This window comes from Hyperolius riggenbachi, chromosome 6 (genome assembly GCF_040937935.1).
Source record: "Hyperolius riggenbachi isolate aHypRig1 chromosome 6, aHypRig1.pri, whole genome shotgun sequence".
NCBI lineage: Eukaryota > Metazoa > Chordata > Amphibia > Anura > Hyperoliidae > Hyperolius > Hyperolius riggenbachi.
The window spans coordinates 224,627,110-224,647,526 of NC_090651.1; the positions used below are offsets into that span (position 1 = coordinate 224,627,110).

Below are 20,417 nucleotides of genomic sequence, written 5' to 3' on the forward strand. Positions count from 1 at the left end.
CATGCAATCATGTCGGCAGATTTGACCAGAAAATACATGCAATCATGTAGCAGACCTAGCCAGAAAATACATGCAATCATGCCGGCAGATTTGACCTGAAAATACATACAATCATGTGGAAGATTTGACCAGAAAATACATGCAATCATGTGGAAGATTTGACCAGAAAATACATGCAATCATGTGGCAGACCTGACCAGAAAATACATGCAATCATGTGGCCGACCTGGCCTGAAAACACTTCAATCATGTAGCAGACCTGGCCAGAACAGTCGATACACCTGCTAATATAGATAAAAAAAACATTTACTCACCTGAAGCAGCAGCAGACCTCCTGTCCCGGCCTCTGTCCGGCGCGCAGCTCCCACGATCCTCTGCAGCCACCCAGCAACTGAAACTCCCGCGCTGAACGCAGGGCTACGGGAAAATGGTGCCCGAAGCCCTGCACTGCAGACTCAAAGTTTCCAGAGCAGGGCTTCAGACATCATTTTACTATTGCCCTGCTCTGCCGCTGTCGGATCTGTGGGCTGCTGCTGTCAGTGAACTGACACGACGTCTATTAGACGCCGAAAGTCAGTTCACGCTGGGGGGTGCTTTAGGGGTGCTTGGAGAATTTTAGGGGGTGCTTCAGCACCCAAAGCACCCCCCTGGCGCTGCCATTGCCCCAGTATAGCTAGTATAGTTGCCCCCAATATAGCTAGTATAGTTGCCCTCAGTGTAGGTAATATAGTTGCCCCAGTGTAGCTAGTATAGTTGCCCCAGTATAGCTAGTATAGTTGTCCCCAGTAAACTTAGTTTAGTTGCCCCCAGTACAGCTAGTACAGGTATAGCTAGTACAGTTGCCCCCAGTATAGCTAGTACAGTTGCCCCAGTATAGCTGGTACAGTTGCCCCCAGTATAGCTGATACAGTTTCCCCCAGTATAGCTGGTACAGTTGCCCCCAGTATAGCTGGTACAGTTGCCCCCAGTATAGCTAGAACAGTTGCCCCCAGTATAGCGAGTACAGTTGCCCCCAGTATAGCTAGTACAGTTGCCCCCAGTATAGCTGCCCCCAGTGAAGCTAGTATAGTTGCCCCAGTGAAGCTAGTTGCCCCCAGTGAAGTTAGTATAGTTGCCCCAGTATAGCTAGTATAGTTGCCCCCAGTATAGCTAGTATAGTTGGCCCTAGTGAAGTCAGTATAGTTGCCCCAGTATAGCTAGTACAGTTGCCCCCAGTATAGCTAGTACAGTCGCCCCAGTATAGCTAGTATAGTTGCCCCCAGTAAACTTAGTTTAGTTGCCCCAGTATAGCTAGTACAGTTGCCCCCAGTATAGCTAGTACAGTTGCCCCCAGTATAGCTAGTACAGTTGCCCCCAGTGTAGCTTGTACAGTTGCCCCCAGTATAGCTGCCCCCAGTGAAGCTAGTATAGTTGCACCCAGTGAAGGTAGTTGCCCCCAGTGAAGCTAGTTGCCCCCAGTGAAGTTAGTATAGTTTGCCCCAGTATAGCTACTATAGTTGCCCCCAGTAAACTTAGTTTAAATGCCCCCAGTATAGCTGGTTTAGTTGCCCCCAGTATAGCTAGTACAGTTGTCCCCACTGTATAGATGCCCCAGGAGGGGGAAGCAGCGCTAGAAGGAAGGGCAGTGGGGGCAGCAGCGGGGAGGGGGGCCAGAACCCCCCCTCCCTCACCTGGGACCCCTCCTTCTGCCTCTCTCCCCCTCCATAGATTACAGGCAAGTGTAAGCTCGGCAGGAGGCGTGCGGAGAATTACTCCCCTCACTTCCGTGTTTTAAGAGCTGGTAGCGTCATGTCGTCACAGATCTCCACCTTCAATGCCGCCCACTGTGCTTCCGCTAATCAGGAAGCACAGTGGGCGGCATTGAAGACGGAAACCTGGTCTGGCCCCCCTCCCGCCACTGCCCCCATTGCCCCTCCTTCTAGCGCTGCTTCCCCCTCCTGCTCTGCTGCTGTGGGGGGTCGTGGTGACACCCCCCTAGCTGTCAGTCACCCGGTGCGCCACGCCCCCCTGCGCTCTATGGTAGGAACGCCACTGCTCCCAATGCCTTGCAGTTGTAACCTCACCTGGCATGTTAAACTTGAGCACTGCAAGGGAACTTTCATTTTTGTTATACTGCAAAAAGCACATTCTGACATAAGTGATCTGTCTTAACCCCTGGCTAAAACAGTGTGAAGTTCAGTGCTCATTAGACCTCATTTCTTATGATAAACATCCCTGTCATGGACGGTTACGTGGTCGCAGATGCGTCCTAGAACCACCCGTGAAGAAAATGCGATCGCAATCGATTCTCTGCATCGATTGCAATTCAGATCAATAAAATCTGGATTGGTTGTGTAGGGGCTACCTGTAGCAATCTGGAGTTTCTCTTGCTCCCATCTGCCACGGAACAGCCGGGAGGAACGTAGGCGAATCTGGAGGATTCGCCGCCGATTTTTCCGATTTCTTAGTCAGATTTGCCAGTCATTGCAGCGATCAGAAACTGACATTCCTGTTTTTTTAAAATACAACTTTTTCCCCTCTTCCTCTCAGCCGAGGACTGGCAGTAACTTAGCTGCAGGATGTCTTTTGATTTGCTAATTAGCTTGGACAATGTTTGTGTCCAAGAAGAATGTTTACTTTTAATTACCTCAATAGGTCCACCAAATGGTCAGCCTTTTCAAGAACTGCTTTCCCACAGACTGGCTGGAGCCGTCCAGCCAGCCTAAAGGCCCATACTCACGGGCGAGAAATGTGGCCTGTCGCCAGCACACGTGAGCGTGTGGGCGACAGGCCGGCGACAGCTTCTCGCCAGGTCCCTCCGCGTACACACGCGGAAGAGGGACCAGCGGCAAGGCGGAAGCTGTCGCTGACGTTCCTCCTCCCCCCGCCGGAAGCTCCATGTACCTACATGGAGGTTGCTGTCGCTAGTCCGCGTGCTCACGCGGACTAGCGACAGTTGCGGCGGGGGGGCAGCGGCGACTGTCGCCATGCGATTGAAAGTTTCAATCGCCTGGCGACATGAGCGACGGGCGACAGTTCGGGGTGCGCGCGCGTGCGGCGGCCCATACTCACGGGCGACCTGTCGCCGCAACACGCGCGCGCCGCGTGTTGCGGCGACAAATGTCACTCGTGAGTATGGGCCATTAGAAAGCATAGAGTTTGGATCTTTTGCATATTTACGGAATACCGTGAATAGGATAGTTATGAGAACTGTATCATTGGATTGGTAGAACCGTGCTGCATCTTTTGATACCAGTTGAGAGGGGCCCAGGGGCCCCTACAACCAAGTTATCAAACTTCTCAGGAACTGGGCCCTATACCCTACTCAAGTCTGATGTCATAGGAATTGTCAGCATCTGAGGAATATTAATCTGTTATCAGCGCCACTGTGGCCTTTATCGGTTTTGAGTTACAGCGTTGTATGAGTTTAAACCTGAATCTCTCTCCAAGGACTTAAACTGTGGTTGGTGGGTAATTCAGAGGGGGCAGTCATTGCCACATCCCTGAACCAGCTTCATCAAAAGCACATTCCCAGCAGGCGGACTTCAGTTCTCCCCTGTGTACCATCACCTGATTGAGCCAGCCAGAGGACCATGCGGCTGGCAGCCATTTTCTTGGACTGAAACAAAGCACGTTTTCCATGTGCTCGGATTTTCCCAGAAAGGACCTATTTCCATGAACTTTAAGTATCCGTTTTTTCTCCATTTTTATTTTCTATACTGTGTTACCCTTTGTGTCTATAATTGTTGATTTTAACGATTTTCTGTGTATATTAATTATTTATATTGCATTAATAAACCGACGCTATCGTCAGTGGTTGCTCCAGCTACCCTATTATTCAGCCATACAGAAACTGAACCCAGACTTCTGAGGAGACGCTACTGTTGTTGCTAGCTGGACAGAATACAGGGTGTTTAACCGTTTTATTTGCAGGTCGAGAAATAGCCAGTCAGTGAGTTCCTCTGTCTCAGAAAACAGAGGTGGTGGCAGTTATACCCTGAAATAGTGTGTATTTTGTAAGTACCGTAACCCACAGGCTCCCTTCTAGTCGGGCTGCTGCCCAAATTCCGTCGGTTTCTGCGCATCGATTGCGACCACAGCTTGCATGGTCTGTGTGCTGAATCCGATTGGAAGGCAATTTGCGGTCAGGCCATGAGGGGTCCTGTGACAATCCCCTCTCCACATTTAATCCACTAGTAGAACTCATGATGAGACGAGAAAATAAAGTCCAAACCAGTTCTTTGCCTGGCAGTGCAGTAACAACTGTACCATGCGATCTGCAAATTTCTTGGCTAGCAGGTGTGAGAGTCCTGCGCATGCGCGGTTCTTTAACTCTGACCTGCACATGCGCAGAACTCTCACGCCAGCCGGCATGATGACATGCAACATACTGGAACTCGTACTGGCAACTTCAGGAGACAGTCGCCAATTAACAAAGCAGCCAGCGGGACCGGGAGAGGAGCCAGGAGGACGCCGAAGGACCTCGCAGCGTACGGTGGGCTGGAGGAAGCCCCAGGTAAATACAAATTCTGTTTTTTGAAACCTCCTCAGTATCCCTTTAAAGGACAACTGAAGTGAGAGTGATATGAGGCCGCCATATTTATTTCCTTTTAAACAATACCAGTTGCCTTGCAGTCCTGCCCACATCAGGCCCACAGACTGCATATTTTGGGTCCAGTGACAAGAAAGAATAAGATGATCAGCACATAGGCATTTTTAAAGGCTGCCAGTGTTTTTATTTTCTGGATTGCATTGAGATGCGCTATTCCTAGACTCGGGTGTATGGTTTTAGCTGCTGATTTTCCCTTATTAGTTACTAAAATATTGACAGGTTTCCTCCAGTCAATGCAGCTTGGCATGTAGGTTCTGAATGCTACAGACTTTGTTTGAATTTAAAAAAAAATCTTTGCTTTGTGCAAATTAGTGCACATGGTTTCTGTATTTGCTTTATGTCATAACTCATCCTCCATTTTTTATACATGCATGTTATTTGTATCATCTCTTAAATGCATAAACCATCACTGCAAACAGTATTCTTTAGTATTAAAGCTTCAGTTCAGAAACATTTTTGAATGATCCTTATTTTAAATTATGCAAATAAAAAATGAATAATTCAATTATATTTATAAATAAATTATAAAAAGAGCTGCTGATATCCTCATCAGAGATGGTCAATAAGATAATGAGTTCTGGCACATTTTGTGTTCCTCTAATGCAAATGTATGCATTTTGAGATTGGACCAAACAAAATTATTAGCTGCTGTTTTTCATTTCCTGCTATATAGCGGCATGCGGCAAGCAATAAAGAAGTGCATGGAATCAGTTTTTAAAATACACCAAAATCGCAACCCTCGAAGCACAGAGAGTTACTGACATCGCAGTAGGCCCATAGTAAAACATTTTTTTTCACATGAGTTTGCATTGCGGTAAAAGTACTCGATTTTCACAAGTGTGACCCCTGCCTGACAGGTGGAGATGGTCATTAGTCAATGAGATGATGCTGATAATCCCTGCTTACATGAAAATGCACATTGTATGCCATTTAAAATTGGCCCACACAAAAAAGTGCATTTGATTACATCATATGTAATTATTATTATTATTTTTTACCACAGTACACAATAATGATCTGTTTTGATCACCGTTTATACCAGTAACATTTTTGGTAGTTACTTTGAATGCTACATTTTACACAAGAGAAAAAAACTTACCTATGGCAAGGACGAGAATGAAGGGCCGCCTCCTGCCAAACTTCGATGTGCAAGTGTCACTCCATGCCCCCAGTAATGGCTGGAGAAGAAAGCCTTAGAAAACAATACATAAATACATTATAGCCTGTGTCATTTTATAGACTGGACATCAAAACAGGTGAGACACTTACATTAGTAACATAGGTTAACAAAAACTGCATTCTTTAATGGGAAGCTGTACTGGTCTTCTGCCATTTTTATATAACATTTTGTTTAGAATATATTTTTAAGATAATTTGTTTCCCAGATAATTGCTTAATAAAGGGTGCAACCGTATTAGGCCTCTTTCAGATGGGCAACTGACTGGCAGTGAATTCACCCTGTTAGCACTCGGTACCGGTGCTAGACAGGTGGTCCCCCCATAGAGTCAGATCTGAGTGCTGCTGCAGTCGTGCTCAGACTCGGCATGTTGCGGTCCTCTGCCAACAGGTAACACCACCATGTGACATGCGTAGTGTTGCAACCGCTGCAATTTAGCTGGATTTACATTGCACCTGAATTGCACTGGCGGGCAGCTGACGGGACACTGAACGACTTGGCAAGCATGCAGTTAAGCCTCCCATCTGAAAGAGACCTTGCTCAGTTTGTAAAGCTTCTAACAACTTCCATATAATATCTAGATTGCAAGTTTGCAAGGGCAGGGGCCTCCTCCTAGTGTTTCTTGTTCTGCTGTAATTTATTATATAAACATGCGTGAGTATTGGTGATGTCTCGAATTACTCATCAGACATATCTGTATTTGAATTGCTGGACGTCCTGATGGTAATGAGTTGTGAACTTCTTATGTATGTATGTTCCTCAGTATTAGATATTTACTATGTACAGTGTTATGGAAGATGTTAGCGCTATATAAATAATAGTAACATGTGACTATGAGAATATTACACCGTTGTAAATCTATGATGTCATACTAAAATCGCTTGAAATTTAACTTTTAGAATAATAATTGCAGATCACCATTTCACAGGACAGCTTTATTTTGATGTTTTACTAATATGACTAAAGTGCTATGAAAAAAAAAAAATGATTACCCAGGATAGGGCTGATAAACCACACCATACTATAGAACTCATCAGGAAGACCCATCTGAAGTAGCACCGGCGTGACATACGCAGTTTCCATTGCATAACAGAACTCAATGCCAAACAATATGCATCCATTAAACAAGAGTTCCATAAAAGATCTTCGGGGGTGAAAGTCCACAAAATCAATCAGGTCAAGTGGGCATGGGGTGTTGGGGGGAGGAGGAGGCGATGGTCGGATTAGTTTTCTTCTCTTTGGATGCCTTTTGAAATTGTTGGCCCGATGGCTGAGGTGACCCGTAACTGCTGAAGAGTATCCACACACCTGCGACCTCCAGAATTCCTGGGCGACCATGTTTGAAGCCGCAGGGTCGGGCGGCGGTGACGTTACAGCTGAAGCCATTGTGAACAGATGTTTCTATGTCTGTAGAACAAAATTTGAAGTACGTGGTTATTCTGTCATCAAATATCATTATCATGTCAAATTAGGTATTCATATATTAGCCCATTAGTTATTAGCAGTGGATTTGTGTTGGTAGTGGCTGGAGAGGTTAGTGTTAGGCATCAAGAGGACAGGCTAGTGTTAGCAAAGGAGAGGAGAGAATACTGCTCTTCTGATGCTCTTCCAGACTGCTAATAGCAGCTGTTGACGGGCTAATGCATAAGTAACTCAAATAATATTTTAGATGTGACAAAAATGTAACAAAGATTGTTAAAAGAGCTGAAATAAAAACAAGGAGCTTTGCAAAACTGGAGGTGAGAAAACACATTGTTTTTGCAATATCAAAGGACCTGTTTGGACACTTACCAGTAAGTGCTAAAGAGGAACCGGCATCAGCTATTTCCTGTTACAGTGGCAGGAAAAAAAGGTTAAAATGAAATTAAACATTACAAAAGAAATGCCCAAATTTAAAAAAATAAATATGCTAAAAAATAAACTAGCAGTGACTATTTTTTTCTCCTGTAGAGGAAAAATGCATATTTCTCCCACTGCACTGCAATTGCGCATTTATATGCGTTTTCGCATTTCGAAAAAACTCATGCAATGTTTGTCAAGTATGACCCATGCCTAAGGGTGATTAATATGTGGAATATCTTACTCCAGGCAAATTCTGTATTTGGCTGCTTTCCTTGCGTTGAAGGGCATCCACAGCCATGTTTGTGTGTATTGGAAAGTGATACCGCGATCCATCCATAGAGTTTCTGGCCTCATGGCTCTCTGCGTTGTGGGGTGGTGGGGCTCAGAAGATGTACTTGATAGACAAATGTCTTTTTAACTTCAATAATTATGTAATTATTCATACACACAGGCATACAGAAACTACACAGCATACATTTCCTCACGTGCACCAAATATTTTAAAGTGATTTAGGCAATAATGTGTGTGTGTGCAAGTGTGCATGTGTGTGTACTTGTATGTGCACCACAGAACAAAATTCAGGCATTCCAAAATATTAATTTCCTATAGAATGTCTAAAATCATATACAGTGCTGCCCATAGTTATTCATATCTCTAGCAAATAATTTTTTGACGGGAAAAGACATAGGTGTGTCCAAAAATAATAATAATAAGACGATGTACAAGAGGCATTATTGTGGAAAAAAAAACATTTCTGAGCTTTTATTTGAGCAAAAAGTGTCCAGTCCAAATTTATCCATACCCTTCACAAACTGTCACATTATGTGGGAAAATCCAGAGTTCTATTCCATTCCAAATAGTCCAAGCTGTTCTAAAGCATCCTAATTAACCTGATTAATTGGGAACAGCTGTTTTAATCTACTCCACAGGTGAAAAGCAGCAGCAGCTCTCGGTTTGTGAGCAGTCATGGCTAAGACAAAGAAGCTCAGTGAGGACCTGAGGCTGCGCATTGTGGCTGCTCACAAATCAGGAAAGGGTTACAAGGCAATTTCTAAATGTTTTTAAGTTCCAGTGGCTATAGTGCAAAGTATTATTAAAAAATACTTCACATTATTATTATTAGAAAAGATATTTCACACTGTGGAAACTCTCAGAGGACGTGGTCAGAAGCCAAAAATTGACACCTGTGCTGGCCAGGAGGATAGTGAGAGAGTTGAAAAAGAATCCAAGGATCACCACCAAGGCCATCCTGGTGAATCTGGGCTCTGCTGGTGGCAAAGTCTCAAGGCAGACAATCCAACGGACACTGCACACTGCTGGGTTCCATTGATGCAGACCAAGGAGGATACCACTTCCCCAGATAAGGCACACAAAAGCTCGCTTGGCTTTTTCAAATGCTTATCTGGACAAAGAAGTAGACTTCTGATCTAATGTGTTATGGTCAGATGAAACAAAAATGGAATTGTTTGGTCACAATGATGTGTGCTTTATTTGGCGTAAAAAAGGTGAAGCCTTCAACCCAAAGAACACCATCCCTACTGTCAAACATGGTGGTGGGAACTTAACACTTTGGGGATGTTCTTCAGCCAAAGGACCAGGGACCCTAATCACAGTAAACAGCACCATGAAAAAAGAGCAATACATGATGATTCTCAATGACAACATCAGGCAGTCTGCAAAGAAACTTGGCCTTGGGCACCAGCGGACATTTCAGAATGACAATGACCCAAAACACACAGCAAAAGTGGTGAAGAAATGGTTAGCAGACAACAACATTAACGTTTTGACCTGGCCCAGCCAGAGTCCCTCCAACCTGAAAGATTAGGAGCTCCTTGCTAAAGCTGAATGGGCAAAAATACCTGTGGCAACATGCAAAAAGCTGCTCTGCAATTATAGGAAGCATTTGATTGTTGTAATAGCCAATAAAGGCTTTTCAATTGATAATTGAGAAGGGTATGAATAATTTTGGACGGAACACTTTTTGCTCAAGTGTAAATAAAGCTGAGAAATGTTTTATTCCTCAATAATGCCTCTTGTACATCATCTTATTATCTTTTGGGAGACACCTATGTCATTTCCCATCAAAAAATTACTTGCTGGTTGAATAAAAGTAACTTTAAGTCAAAATTTGCTAGGGGTATGAATAATTATGGGCAGCACTTTACACACTGGGAAAATTGCAGGGTCAAGGCAGTACAGATGCGTCACTGGCATACAACAAATCTTTGCGGACAAGTGGATTTTTGTGGAAGGCCAAAGGAGCAGTGTGTAGCGCGGCAGGCGGGGTTGGTGGAGAGGATAGTGCTCTCGGCCTGTGCAATCCACCTGGCTGATCACTGGCCAAGGCATCTGAGAGTATCAGGGGTCTCTGTACACACGCCAGAATTTCCACAGAGGTGGTCATTATCTACTAAGTTTCATTTAGCGTGTGTATGGGGCTGTTTAAGCAAAGTGTATAATGAACAGCTAGATGACAATAACAAGGTACTGCTTATGCAAATTAATGCGCAGAACAGCACTCACAAAATGCTCCTTATTAATGAGAAAATATTTATTCTCATGGGGAAAAATAGAACAAGAAGAGGAGCAGAACCGTCCTTGAGCAAGCTATTTGTCGCAAGGACAGGGGCTAAGTGTAGAATCTCATTCATAAAAACATGATTAAGTTTTGCTCTATAGTAATAGGCTAATTATTGGCTATACTACTCTTCTTATCTGCCTGGAGGCAGTAAGGCAAATAATTATTCACATCTGTCAAGAGTGCCGGTTTCTGACTAAGCTTGTTGTTTATCTGGAGTCAGGTTTATTAATTTTTGCTCCTCACAAATGGTTTTTGTATATTGATTACAATTCTATGATCAAGGTCTTTTTTGATTGATTGATTTTACAACAGTTCAGACCAAGTGTTTTTTTTTTTTTGTTTGTTTTGTTTTTCAGCTAATCAGCATTTAAGTATTGGATTGTTGCATGGATTCGGTTCATTTCTACGTTCACGTGTAAAGTAATAGATATTACTAAGACTGCAAAGAAATCCAGGACTTTGATTCCATAAACCATACCACAATAACGAATAGATAGAACTAACAAACAGTTCCCCTTTAATTTATTTACCAAGCATAGTCTCAAATGTTATAGTTAGTGGGTGTAATGGAAATTGTAAGCACCAGCATGGAATTTAGGCCCATATGCAATTCACTTATTCTCCTGAATTTTCTCCTGGATGACATTTTCACAAGTTGTCATAAAATGCCCTTTAAGCCACCAGCAAGCAAGAAAATACTCAAAATAAATTTCATAGTACTTTTTCACCTATGTTTGGGTACTTTTTCAATTGTACAATGCTGAAAAATTTGTTTAAAGAGAAGATTTGAATTTCCTAGGAGATAACTCAGACGATAACTGCATATGGGCCTTAGCGTCAGTTTATATTGTGTGGTGCAATCTATCCTTTCACAGAAACTGACCTTACTGACAGGAATTTTCCTATTTCCTGAATAACAGCACTGTGTTTCCTTTTTTGGCAGGAAATTTGGACCGCAGTATCTACCTCTCAAAACACTTAACTTTGTTCTGGCATTAAACCCAACTTTTACCACATTAAAATTCTACCCAAAGGCCCTTCACACTGAGAAAGCTGCATTGTGATGACCGCAGCACATCGTAGCCAAAAAATCACATTGTGGAGTATTGTTGCGGTGAGTCCATATAGTGAGACATACAGTACAATGAAAGTATGCCTCGTTGCCTCTGTAAATGCATGTGTTACTGCTTTGTAACCCGTTGCACCATGTAACGATTGTGGAATTATTTCCGTGGTCAGCGCACAGGATGCGCTCTGACACTGCGGAAATCCTCCACAAGCGTATAATCTGAGAGAACCCAGCAATGGAGCAATGCACTAGTAGAGGGGAATTCTTGACGGCAGATGGAGCTGTGGAGAACAGAGGGACAACCCCTCTGTACAGCCACAGATGCCAGATAGGAATTGTACGAGGGGAAGCAATGCAGGGCAAGATAGCCCTTAAAGAGAGAGAGCACAGAGACCAATCTAGTCGCCACCCCGCGACGGCGAACACACAACAGTGAAGACCAAGTAGGAAAGCAATCGCAAGAGATGGTGATTGCCAACAGCGACACGAGACAGAATAAGCACAGAGATGGGATGTATGTATGTTCACCGATCTGGTCGCCACCCAGCGACGGCAAACACACAACAGTGGAAACCAAGTGAGAACGCAATCACAAGAGATGGCGATTGCTAACAGCGACACAAGACAGAATGAGCACAGAGATGGGGTGTATGTATGTCCACCAATCTGGTCGCCACCCAGCGACGGCGAACACAAAACAGCGGAAACCAAGTGAGAATGCAATCTCAAGAGATGTCGATTGCTAATGAGAATGAGCACAGGGACAGAATGTATGTGTGTCCACCAATCTAGTCGCCACCCAGCGACGGTGAACACACAACAGCAGAAACGAAGTGGGAACGCAATCGCAAGAGTGGCGATTGCCAATAGTGACACAAGACCGAGCAGGACAGAGCACGAGAGTAGCAAGAAAGGCACAGCAAGCAACAACAATAGAACAACAAGGAAAATAACAAACGCTAGCTAAAGCGAACACTGCACTCATTCGCAACAGCGAACGCGTTTAAGCACGATCACCGCGCGATAGGCGCCCAGTGATAAGCGTGCCATCCTAACTAACCAAAGTACACAAACACGAAAATAGAGAACGCGAACGCTTGCTAAACGGTTACCTCACCGAGCCTACAGCAAGCATTTGTACCAGACAAGACAGACAGACAGATGGGGCTACCAGTAGCAACCGCTGCTCTGGCCAGCACCCCCAAGGCAGAATATAGAAGGAACCACCGCTAGAGCGGATGCGATCCAGACAGACAAACAGATGGAGCAGCCAGCAGCAACTGCAGCTCTGGCCTACACTCCCAGATAGACAGAACGATTTCCTGTCGACCGCCGCTGGCGACAAGACAATCGAGGCAGAGAAACAGAACAAGGCAATACAAATAATACAACCTGACTGCACTAGAAGGAATGCCTAGTGCAGTCCCAGGGAATTACTCTAAGACAATCTTTAGCAACCGTATGCAAAGGCTGACACTCTAGGTGTTATCAGGAACAAACCATCATGACCAGCAAAGGATCCTGGGAGAACATGGTATTTATACTGCCAGCCATCAAAGGAGGCAGCTAGGCAATTTGCATGACAAGTGTATGCAAATTCCTCAGTAGCAGAGCAAGTCTGAAACTTACAAAGTAAATACAGGTCTCTTTTCCAGAGACCTGCAGCCCTCAGAGTTAAGGAATGGTCAAACAGCTGTCTGTCTGTGCAGACAGCTGTGCGGATTATTACACACCGCAACCAATGTGAAAACCCCATAGGAATATCATTGCATCTTGTTCAAATGATGTTGTCCATTGTCCTCTAGATTTTGCCTTTGGGCAGGGTCCTCCTCCTTTTGTGTCCTACCTGATCATGCACCTCCATTACTGTGCACCCATGCTATGCATTTGAGTGAACTCAACTTGCCTAATCTCCATGCTCCCCTCCAGTGACTAAGCATTACCTTGTACTCATACTGTGCTGTGTGATCTGGTTTTTCGTTTTCCTGTATTGTCGTATTGTTGTATGTCACTCCTAAATATTGTCTGTAACCTAAACTAATGTCCAGTGCTGCGTAATATGTTGGCACTTTATAAATACAATAAATAATAATAATAATGGTGACGCAATGCAATAGACACAGTTTGAAAAGGACCTAAATCTTTCAAGGTTGATAGGACTATCCATCAATTCCACATAACATAATAAATTCCTCCTTGCTTTGGCCTGCCAGTAGTGGGTCATTCCAATATGAAAGCCTGGATGCCACTGCCTATTTTCTCCTGCATTTCAAAGATTTACCACATAGGCCTCGAGTCATAAAAGGCTGTGCGATAAAAAAATCTGGACGTTAAAATACCGCATTCTGTATTTTAGACTTTTGTGTGCTAATTCATAAAAATGTTCACAGGTGCGGTAGAAGTTTGGTAATTTACCGGCTTTAATAGACAAAAACTTGTGTGGTAACAGCAGAGCAGTGTGGAGCTGGCTCTGTTTTGTTACAAGCTGTTCCGTGCAGTGAGGGCAATACAATGGTAATAGGCATCCCGACATCCCTTTAGAATGTACATGTTTTACTGCCTCTACTCCCTTTGATCTGTCTATTAGTCTTTATTAACATTTTATTTAATTGCCACAGCTTAGAAGAACTCCAAGAAACTTTAACTATGTCCTGCTTAGGTGATTTCCCCACTAGTTCCTCCGCATCTTCAAAAATGAATCTAAATGATTGAATGGCTGAAGGGCTCCTGGGGAAACCTCTTTTGTTTTATTCTCTCTGCTCGCTCCCCGGGGGGTAGGAAAACTTGTTCTACCAGAGAAGCCTTCGCAACCTATCAAAATCTGATCAGCGGGACTTGCAGGAGACGGGCTGTTTCTATTGGCTCTGCTCCTGTCAGTCATAGCTCTATCTGCTTCTGCTTTTGTGAGTCACGGCTGGCTTTCCACAGTCTCGCACAGTCCTTGCACTGTTGACGCCACACCAGAGATGCCGGTAACATTTTGGGGCTTTACCGCATGTTGTTGCTTTTAGGAATTAACATTTACTGACGTGTTGAGGTATTTACTGTACAAGTCAGTAAATTACCTCACTGCTCGGTAATTTCAGCTTTTCATCCGGTAACAGCCTTTATGAACTGACATTTTCTTAAGTGCTCTGTAAAGTCAGCTGTTTTCTGCATTACCGTATGCGGTAATGCTTTATGAATTGAGGCCATAATGGCAAGAATACAAACCATAGGACTACAATACATAGTACCTAGAAACCAACTCTTTTGTTACCTATGTTAAAGGACAGGAAAAGCACTGAAGGGCAGATATGGGGATGGTGCTTTTAAACTCTTCTCTGTTTCCTGTCCATTAGGTGGGCGGAGCTGTCTCACCATGGTTCCTGTCTTTGAGGACAAGTGGAAAGGTAAGTTAATCAGCTGTGGTGTGATAACAAGTATATGCAGCCTAAGTAGTTTATTTGATACACCTGGCTAGCCTGGATGTCAATGCTGCAAGTGTGTGCATGCATCTGAAATAGCACAATCTCTTAATACTTATATACACATACACAAGACTACGCATGTTAATCTGATTACTGTAGTTAAGTGTATATACACCATTATCACATTATTACAACAATCTGGGCTGTTAAAATCAATCATAGGATCATCTATCTTAAATTTCACAATATTATTACAGTTTGTGCCACTACATGAAAGATGGTGTTTGACAAGTGTTTTCCTGTTGTGAATAAAATCATTTCAAGTACCCCTTGAAATACACCAATTTGATATGTGTTCTCTATGTTCTTGTAGAAATGCTTTTCAAATATTACTTTATTCTTTTTATTCAATAAAAATACTTATTATGGTTTTTTATACATAATTGATTACCGTATTTTTCGGCATATAAGACGCTCCGGCATATAAGACGCACCTTGGTTTAGAGGGCAAAAATAAGGGGAAAAAAAATAAACTAAACCTAGGTGCGTCTACATTGCCGGGGCGTCTTATGGACCTTTTACCCCCTAAAACTGCCTCTAAGCTACTCTATCTACACTACACTAATCCCTGCTGCCCTAACAACTAAACTACACAGCAATACAATACACTACACTACCACAACACATTAATACACTTCACTACACTATGCTACACTACACTACCACAACACTAACACAACACACCACTGCAATACCCTTCACTACACTATACTACACTACAATGCACTGACACAACACACAGCTTCACTACACTACACTGTACTATACTAACACTAAGCTGCACTACAATGACATTAATACTACACCTGTTCCTGCCGCCATGCTCCTCTTCCCCTCGCTTCAGCTGCGATCCTCTTCACCTCCTCAGGCGCAGTTCTCGGATGCCACCTCCGCCGCCAGGTCCTCCTCTCCTGTGAAGGGGAAACGAAAACATTAGTGGCATTGTCCCCCTCTCCTGCCGCGATCCGCTCGACGCTGCCACTCACGGAAAGCCGCCACCGCCCCCTCCGCCGCTACACGCCGAGCGTCCATCCTCTTGCCCTCCTACTTCCTGTTTACATCACGTGCAGCCGCGCCATGCGTAGCCCGAGCGCAACGCGGCTGGGGCTACGCATGACGCGGCTGCACGTGATGTAAACAGGAAGTAGGAGGGCAAGAGGATGGACGCTCGGCGTGTAGCGGCGGAGGGGGCGGCGGCGGCTTCCCGTGAGTGGCAGCGCCGAGCGGATCGCGGCAGGAGAGGGGGACAATGCCACTAATGTTTTCTTTTCCCCTTCACAGGAGCGGAGGACCTGGCGGCGGAGGTGGCATCCGAGAACTGCGCCTGAGGAGGTGAAGAGGATCGCGGCTGAAGCGAGGGGAAGAGGAGCATGGCGGCAAGATGGGTAAGCGCTTCCCTGCGCACTCTGCAACATTTTTTTGGGTGCATTTGGCATATAAGACGCACCCAATTTTTCCCCCCTGTTTTGGGGAAGAAAAAGTGCGTCTTATATGCCGAAAAATACGGTATTTATGAGTCTCAAAACTTACTTTTGTTTCAAGTATTCTTATTAAGAGGAGGAAACAATAAAATACATGTTGGCAATTGCAATCAACTCTCAAGTATAACAGTGTCAGCTTTTGTTCATCAACTGCAATATCAAAACGTCAAGTATAATACTCGAGCTACATACAGATATCAGTACCTCTTATCCATCTTTTCCCGCTTTTCTTAAACACAGATTAAACGAACAAGAAATAAACTTAAGTGCTGGAGAGGGTTCAAGACAGCATTGGTGAATTATGAAAAATATATGGAGAGACTAGGAGGAACTATCTAAAGAAGTCTGCTATATTTACATAACTCAACAGGCATATCAACTTAGCCTAGAAAGTATAAAATACATGGACAGTAAACTAAATAGGACTTAACTGACCCCAGAGTCACATTGCTTCTCCTTCCAGTGTAGCATAGTTTCCATATCTCAGTATGTCTGCTTTCCTTGAGTTGTAATCTTGCAGACATTTTTTGACATATAAAGTTATTGTATAAGATTTGTATAACCTGGTATATGTCTTTGGTTTTTTTTTCGATCTCTAGTTTCTAGTGATAGCCAGTTTTGCTGCCAATAGAATATGCATAACTATTAATCTAGACTGGTTATGAATTTTGGTTAGCCCTAGGTTGAATAACATGGTTTACATATTAGAAAGGACGGTAACATTGGTAACATCATATACAAGTCTTTGGATTTTGTGCCAAAAGACTTTGATACTGGGGCATCTCCACCCAGTGTGTCACGTTGACCCCACTTGGTTGCATAGTCTCCAGCGCAGATTGGAATGAGAGTGGTCAAACCTAGCTGGTTTCTTTGCTGTGTATTACCATTGCAGAAGGATTTTATGTGCCCTCACACAGTGGGCTGTACATTTTGTTAACTTGCAAGATAAGGTAATAGTTTTGGACCATTCATCTAATGAATAAGAATGACCCAGTTCTCTCTACCAGGATTTAATTGACAAGTGTCAAAACTTACTTCACGTAGAGCCATATCAATCCCTTCCATGCACTGAGGACGACCAACAGTCTGAAACAGTCTGTCTGCATGTTGGGTTGATGTGGCTCTGTAAAATTTTAAGCTATTGGCTTGCTATACACCAGGGGTTCTGGATGTAAACCTGGCTTCAGGGGCATAAAGAAATCATTTGCAGATTTGCAGCATGCATTGTGGGTAACCACAGTTACACTCTTAAATCTGAATTATTGCAAGTACCTTCTGTTTTAAGAAGGAAAGCCACACTTAGCATTGCTTTTTTGGTAGGAGGGCTTTTCGGTCTCTTTTAGTCCCCTATACTTTCCTAGTGGTTTTGCGTCACCCCGAGTTGCTAGTTTAAAGAAATACTGAAGCGAGCTGCAAAACATGAGTTAGATACTCACGTATGGAGAGGGGAGGCTCTGAATCTTATAGAGCCTCCCTGGTCCTCACTCCGTGACCTCATTCCACCACTGCACCCCATTGAATTTCTGTGCCTTTGGGACTACTCAACAGGCTTTAGAAGTTCTCACCACCCTGAGTCCTTCCAAAGAAGGGCACATATGTACAACAACAACAACAACAACAAATAACATTTGTAAAGCGCTTTTCTCCCGTGGGACTCAAAGCGCATAAGCATGGCTCAGACCATCGTGGTACAGAGGAAGAAATTTTATAAATCTGGAAATGCCAGGCTAAACAGGTGGCTTTTCAGTCTGGATTTGAATAGCTCCAGGGATGGTGCTGTCTTTACTGGGTGTGGTAGGGAGTTCCAGAGAGTAGGGGCAGCATGGCAGAAGGCTCTATCTCCAGATTTTTTGAGGTGCACTCTGGGAGTGACCAAGTTTATAGAACTTGCTGATCTGAGGTTGTGAGAGGTGTGGTGCAGCTTCAGCAAGTCCTTCATGTATCCAGGGCCTAGACTGTGCAGGGATTTGAATGTCAGCAGTCCAATCTTGAAGAGTATTCTCCATTCTACTGGTAGCCAGTGCAGTGAGCGAAGGATCGGTGTAATATGACAGTGGCGAGGCTGGTTTGTTAGCAATCTGGCAGCAGAATTCTGCACTAATTGCAGGCGGCGCAGGTCCTTTTTGGGGAGGCCAACATAAAGGGCATTGCAGTAGTCCAGACGTGATGTGATGAAGGCGTGGACTAGGGTTGGAAGATCCTCTGGGGGAATCAGATGTTTAATCTTTGCAATGTTCTTCAGATGAAAGAAGGAGGATTTAACTACAGATGAAATTTGGTTTCTGAAATTCAATTCCCCATCGATTAGTACGCCAAGGCTGCGCACAAAGTTGGAGCTGTTTATGTCTGAATTCCCAATCCTGATTGGTGTTGCTTTAGGATAGAGCTGTTTTGATGGCGGGCACTGGCTTTGGACAAACAGGACCTCAGTTTTGTCAGCATTCAGTTTCAACCAGTTATCATTCATCCATGCCTGTAGCTCAGCTAAGCAAGAGTTTATTTTTGGGGTAGGGTCTGTTCCACCAGGTTTGAAGGACAGGTATAGCTGTGTGTCATCGGCGTAGCAGTGGTACGTCAGGCCATGTCGTTGGATAAGTGTGCCGAGTGGCAACATGTAGATTGCAAACAGCAGAGGGGATAGGATTGATCCTTGTGGCACTCCGAATTGTAGAGGTGCAGGTTTGGACATTATGGGTCCTAGGGATACTCTCTGTGTTCTGTCAGTCAGGAATGATCTGAACCACTGGAGGACTGCACATGCCGGAGACCAAGGAGGGCCAAAGAGGTATTCGAACAAACTGCTCAAAGAAATGTAATGGGGCCCGGTGGTGGAACGAAGGAAAGGAGAGAGGACTAGAGAGGCTATATAGGATTTAATGCTAAATCATTATTTTCCATTTTGCTTTAAGTGTGTGTGTGTGTGTATAATTTTTTTTTAGCTTGATTACTTTGTTCTCATGTGGTTTCCATGGTACACCTAACTAGAACTAGCAGATAGGAGTGTTAAAAACTGCTGTGAGTCAGTGAATTAGTCCAGGTTTTAAAAAATGAGTAAGGCCCGGTTCACATTAGCGGTCGCCGTCCGAAATTGCCGTGCCGGAGCCGGACCGCATGCAGAACGGACGGAACGGACGCACGGCATAGCAATGAAAGCCTATGCGTCCGTTCACATGCGTCCGTTTCGTCCGGACCGGATCCGGACTCCGGCATAAGACCCAACATGCGCTATTTTTTGGTCCGGCTCCTCCGGCAGCCGTATCCGGAGCGGAGCCGGACTGCACCATCCGGCCAATACAAACCAATGAGAACCGGAGAGCGCACAACACACTGGCTAAAAATCCGGATGTTCTACCCCACTTCCTATGCGTATTGAAGCGGCGATTTTGGATGGGGACACATGGGCAAGTATTTTGGAGTGGAGCAGCAGTGACTTTAAACGTGCTGGAGATGTTGGCAGTATGTCAGAGGTGGAGGTGAGTGCTAAACAGCGAAGGGCCTGATTCCACAGGTCCACCTTCTGCTGACCTCCCAGACTCCAACATTTTTATTCTATTTCTACTATCTTTTGCCAAACGGATCCGGATCGCATCCTGATGAACCCCTGATGCAACCTGACCGGATCCGGATCGGATCCGGATCAGAACCGTACGGTTCCGATCCGGATCCGGTCCGGATCCGGTCAGGTCATCCGGTCCGTTTGGCAGAGAACCGCAAGTGTGAACCGGGCCTAAGGCCTTCTAAACACGCTAGATTGTTTTAAGACGAGGTGTTCAGTTGGGGCTGCCTCTGCCAAGGATCAAGCATGTGTACAGAGGCCTCCAATCCCCTTTGATGCCTCTACAAGTGATCAGCCAGAAGGACCATCTCAGCCAAGCATAGGCTGATGGATTGTTATACTCACTCTATATGGCTCTGTAATGTGTCACTGACCCTCCCTTTCCTCCATAGCAACATAACGTGTTGCACCTGTACAGAACCTGGCCCCAAACTGTCACACAAGTCCTGCTCTCTGTAGATGACAGTTCTGGTATTTGAGTGTGATGTAGCTTCTTGCCCTGTGCAGCTTTAGGGAATGTCTGCACTGTATCATGGTCATACTGCTTCAAACACAATATACGGGTCTGAGCTCAAAATTGTAATACATGGGGGCGGGGGGGGGGGGGGGAGGGGGGAGGTTGTTGCTATACCTAGGTGGGTACTGGATCA

At 44.6% G+C, this 20,417-nt stretch overlaps 1 protein-coding gene and 1 long non-coding RNA gene across 3 annotated transcripts in view; one reads left to right on the forward strand and one right to left on the reverse strand.

Annotated features, from left to right (window-relative positions):
- Positions 1-20,417, forward strand: part of LOC137521350 (uncharacterized) — a 92,085-nt gene that overhangs the window by 70,387 nt on the left and 1,281 nt on the right. Inside the window, exons 2-3 of the long non-coding RNA XR_011022105.1 lie at positions 11,135-11,305; positions 14,602-14,652. This is a non-coding gene — a long non-coding RNA (uncharacterized lncRNA). The remainder of the gene's footprint in view (positions 1-11,134; positions 11,306-14,601; positions 14,653-20,417) is intronic.
- Positions 1-20,417, reverse strand: part of SLC45A1 (solute carrier family 45 member 1) — a 45,708-nt gene that overhangs the window by 22,097 nt on the left and 3,194 nt on the right. The window contains exons 2-5 of one of the 2 annotated variants that reach the window (XM_068240481.1): positions 14,520-14,632; positions 7,560-7,596; positions 6,761-7,175; positions 5,691-5,783 (exon numbers count right to left, since the gene is read on the reverse strand). In XM_068240481.1, coding sequence (XP_068096582.1) covers positions 5,691-5,783; positions 6,761-7,154 — 487 coding nt within the window. In that variant the 5' untranslated portion in view covers positions 7,155-7,175; positions 7,560-7,596; positions 14,520-14,632. The remainder of the gene's footprint in view (positions 1-5,690; positions 5,784-6,760; positions 7,176-7,559; positions 7,597-14,519; positions 14,633-20,417) is intronic. The other variant, XM_068240482.1, reaches the window with a different exon arrangement.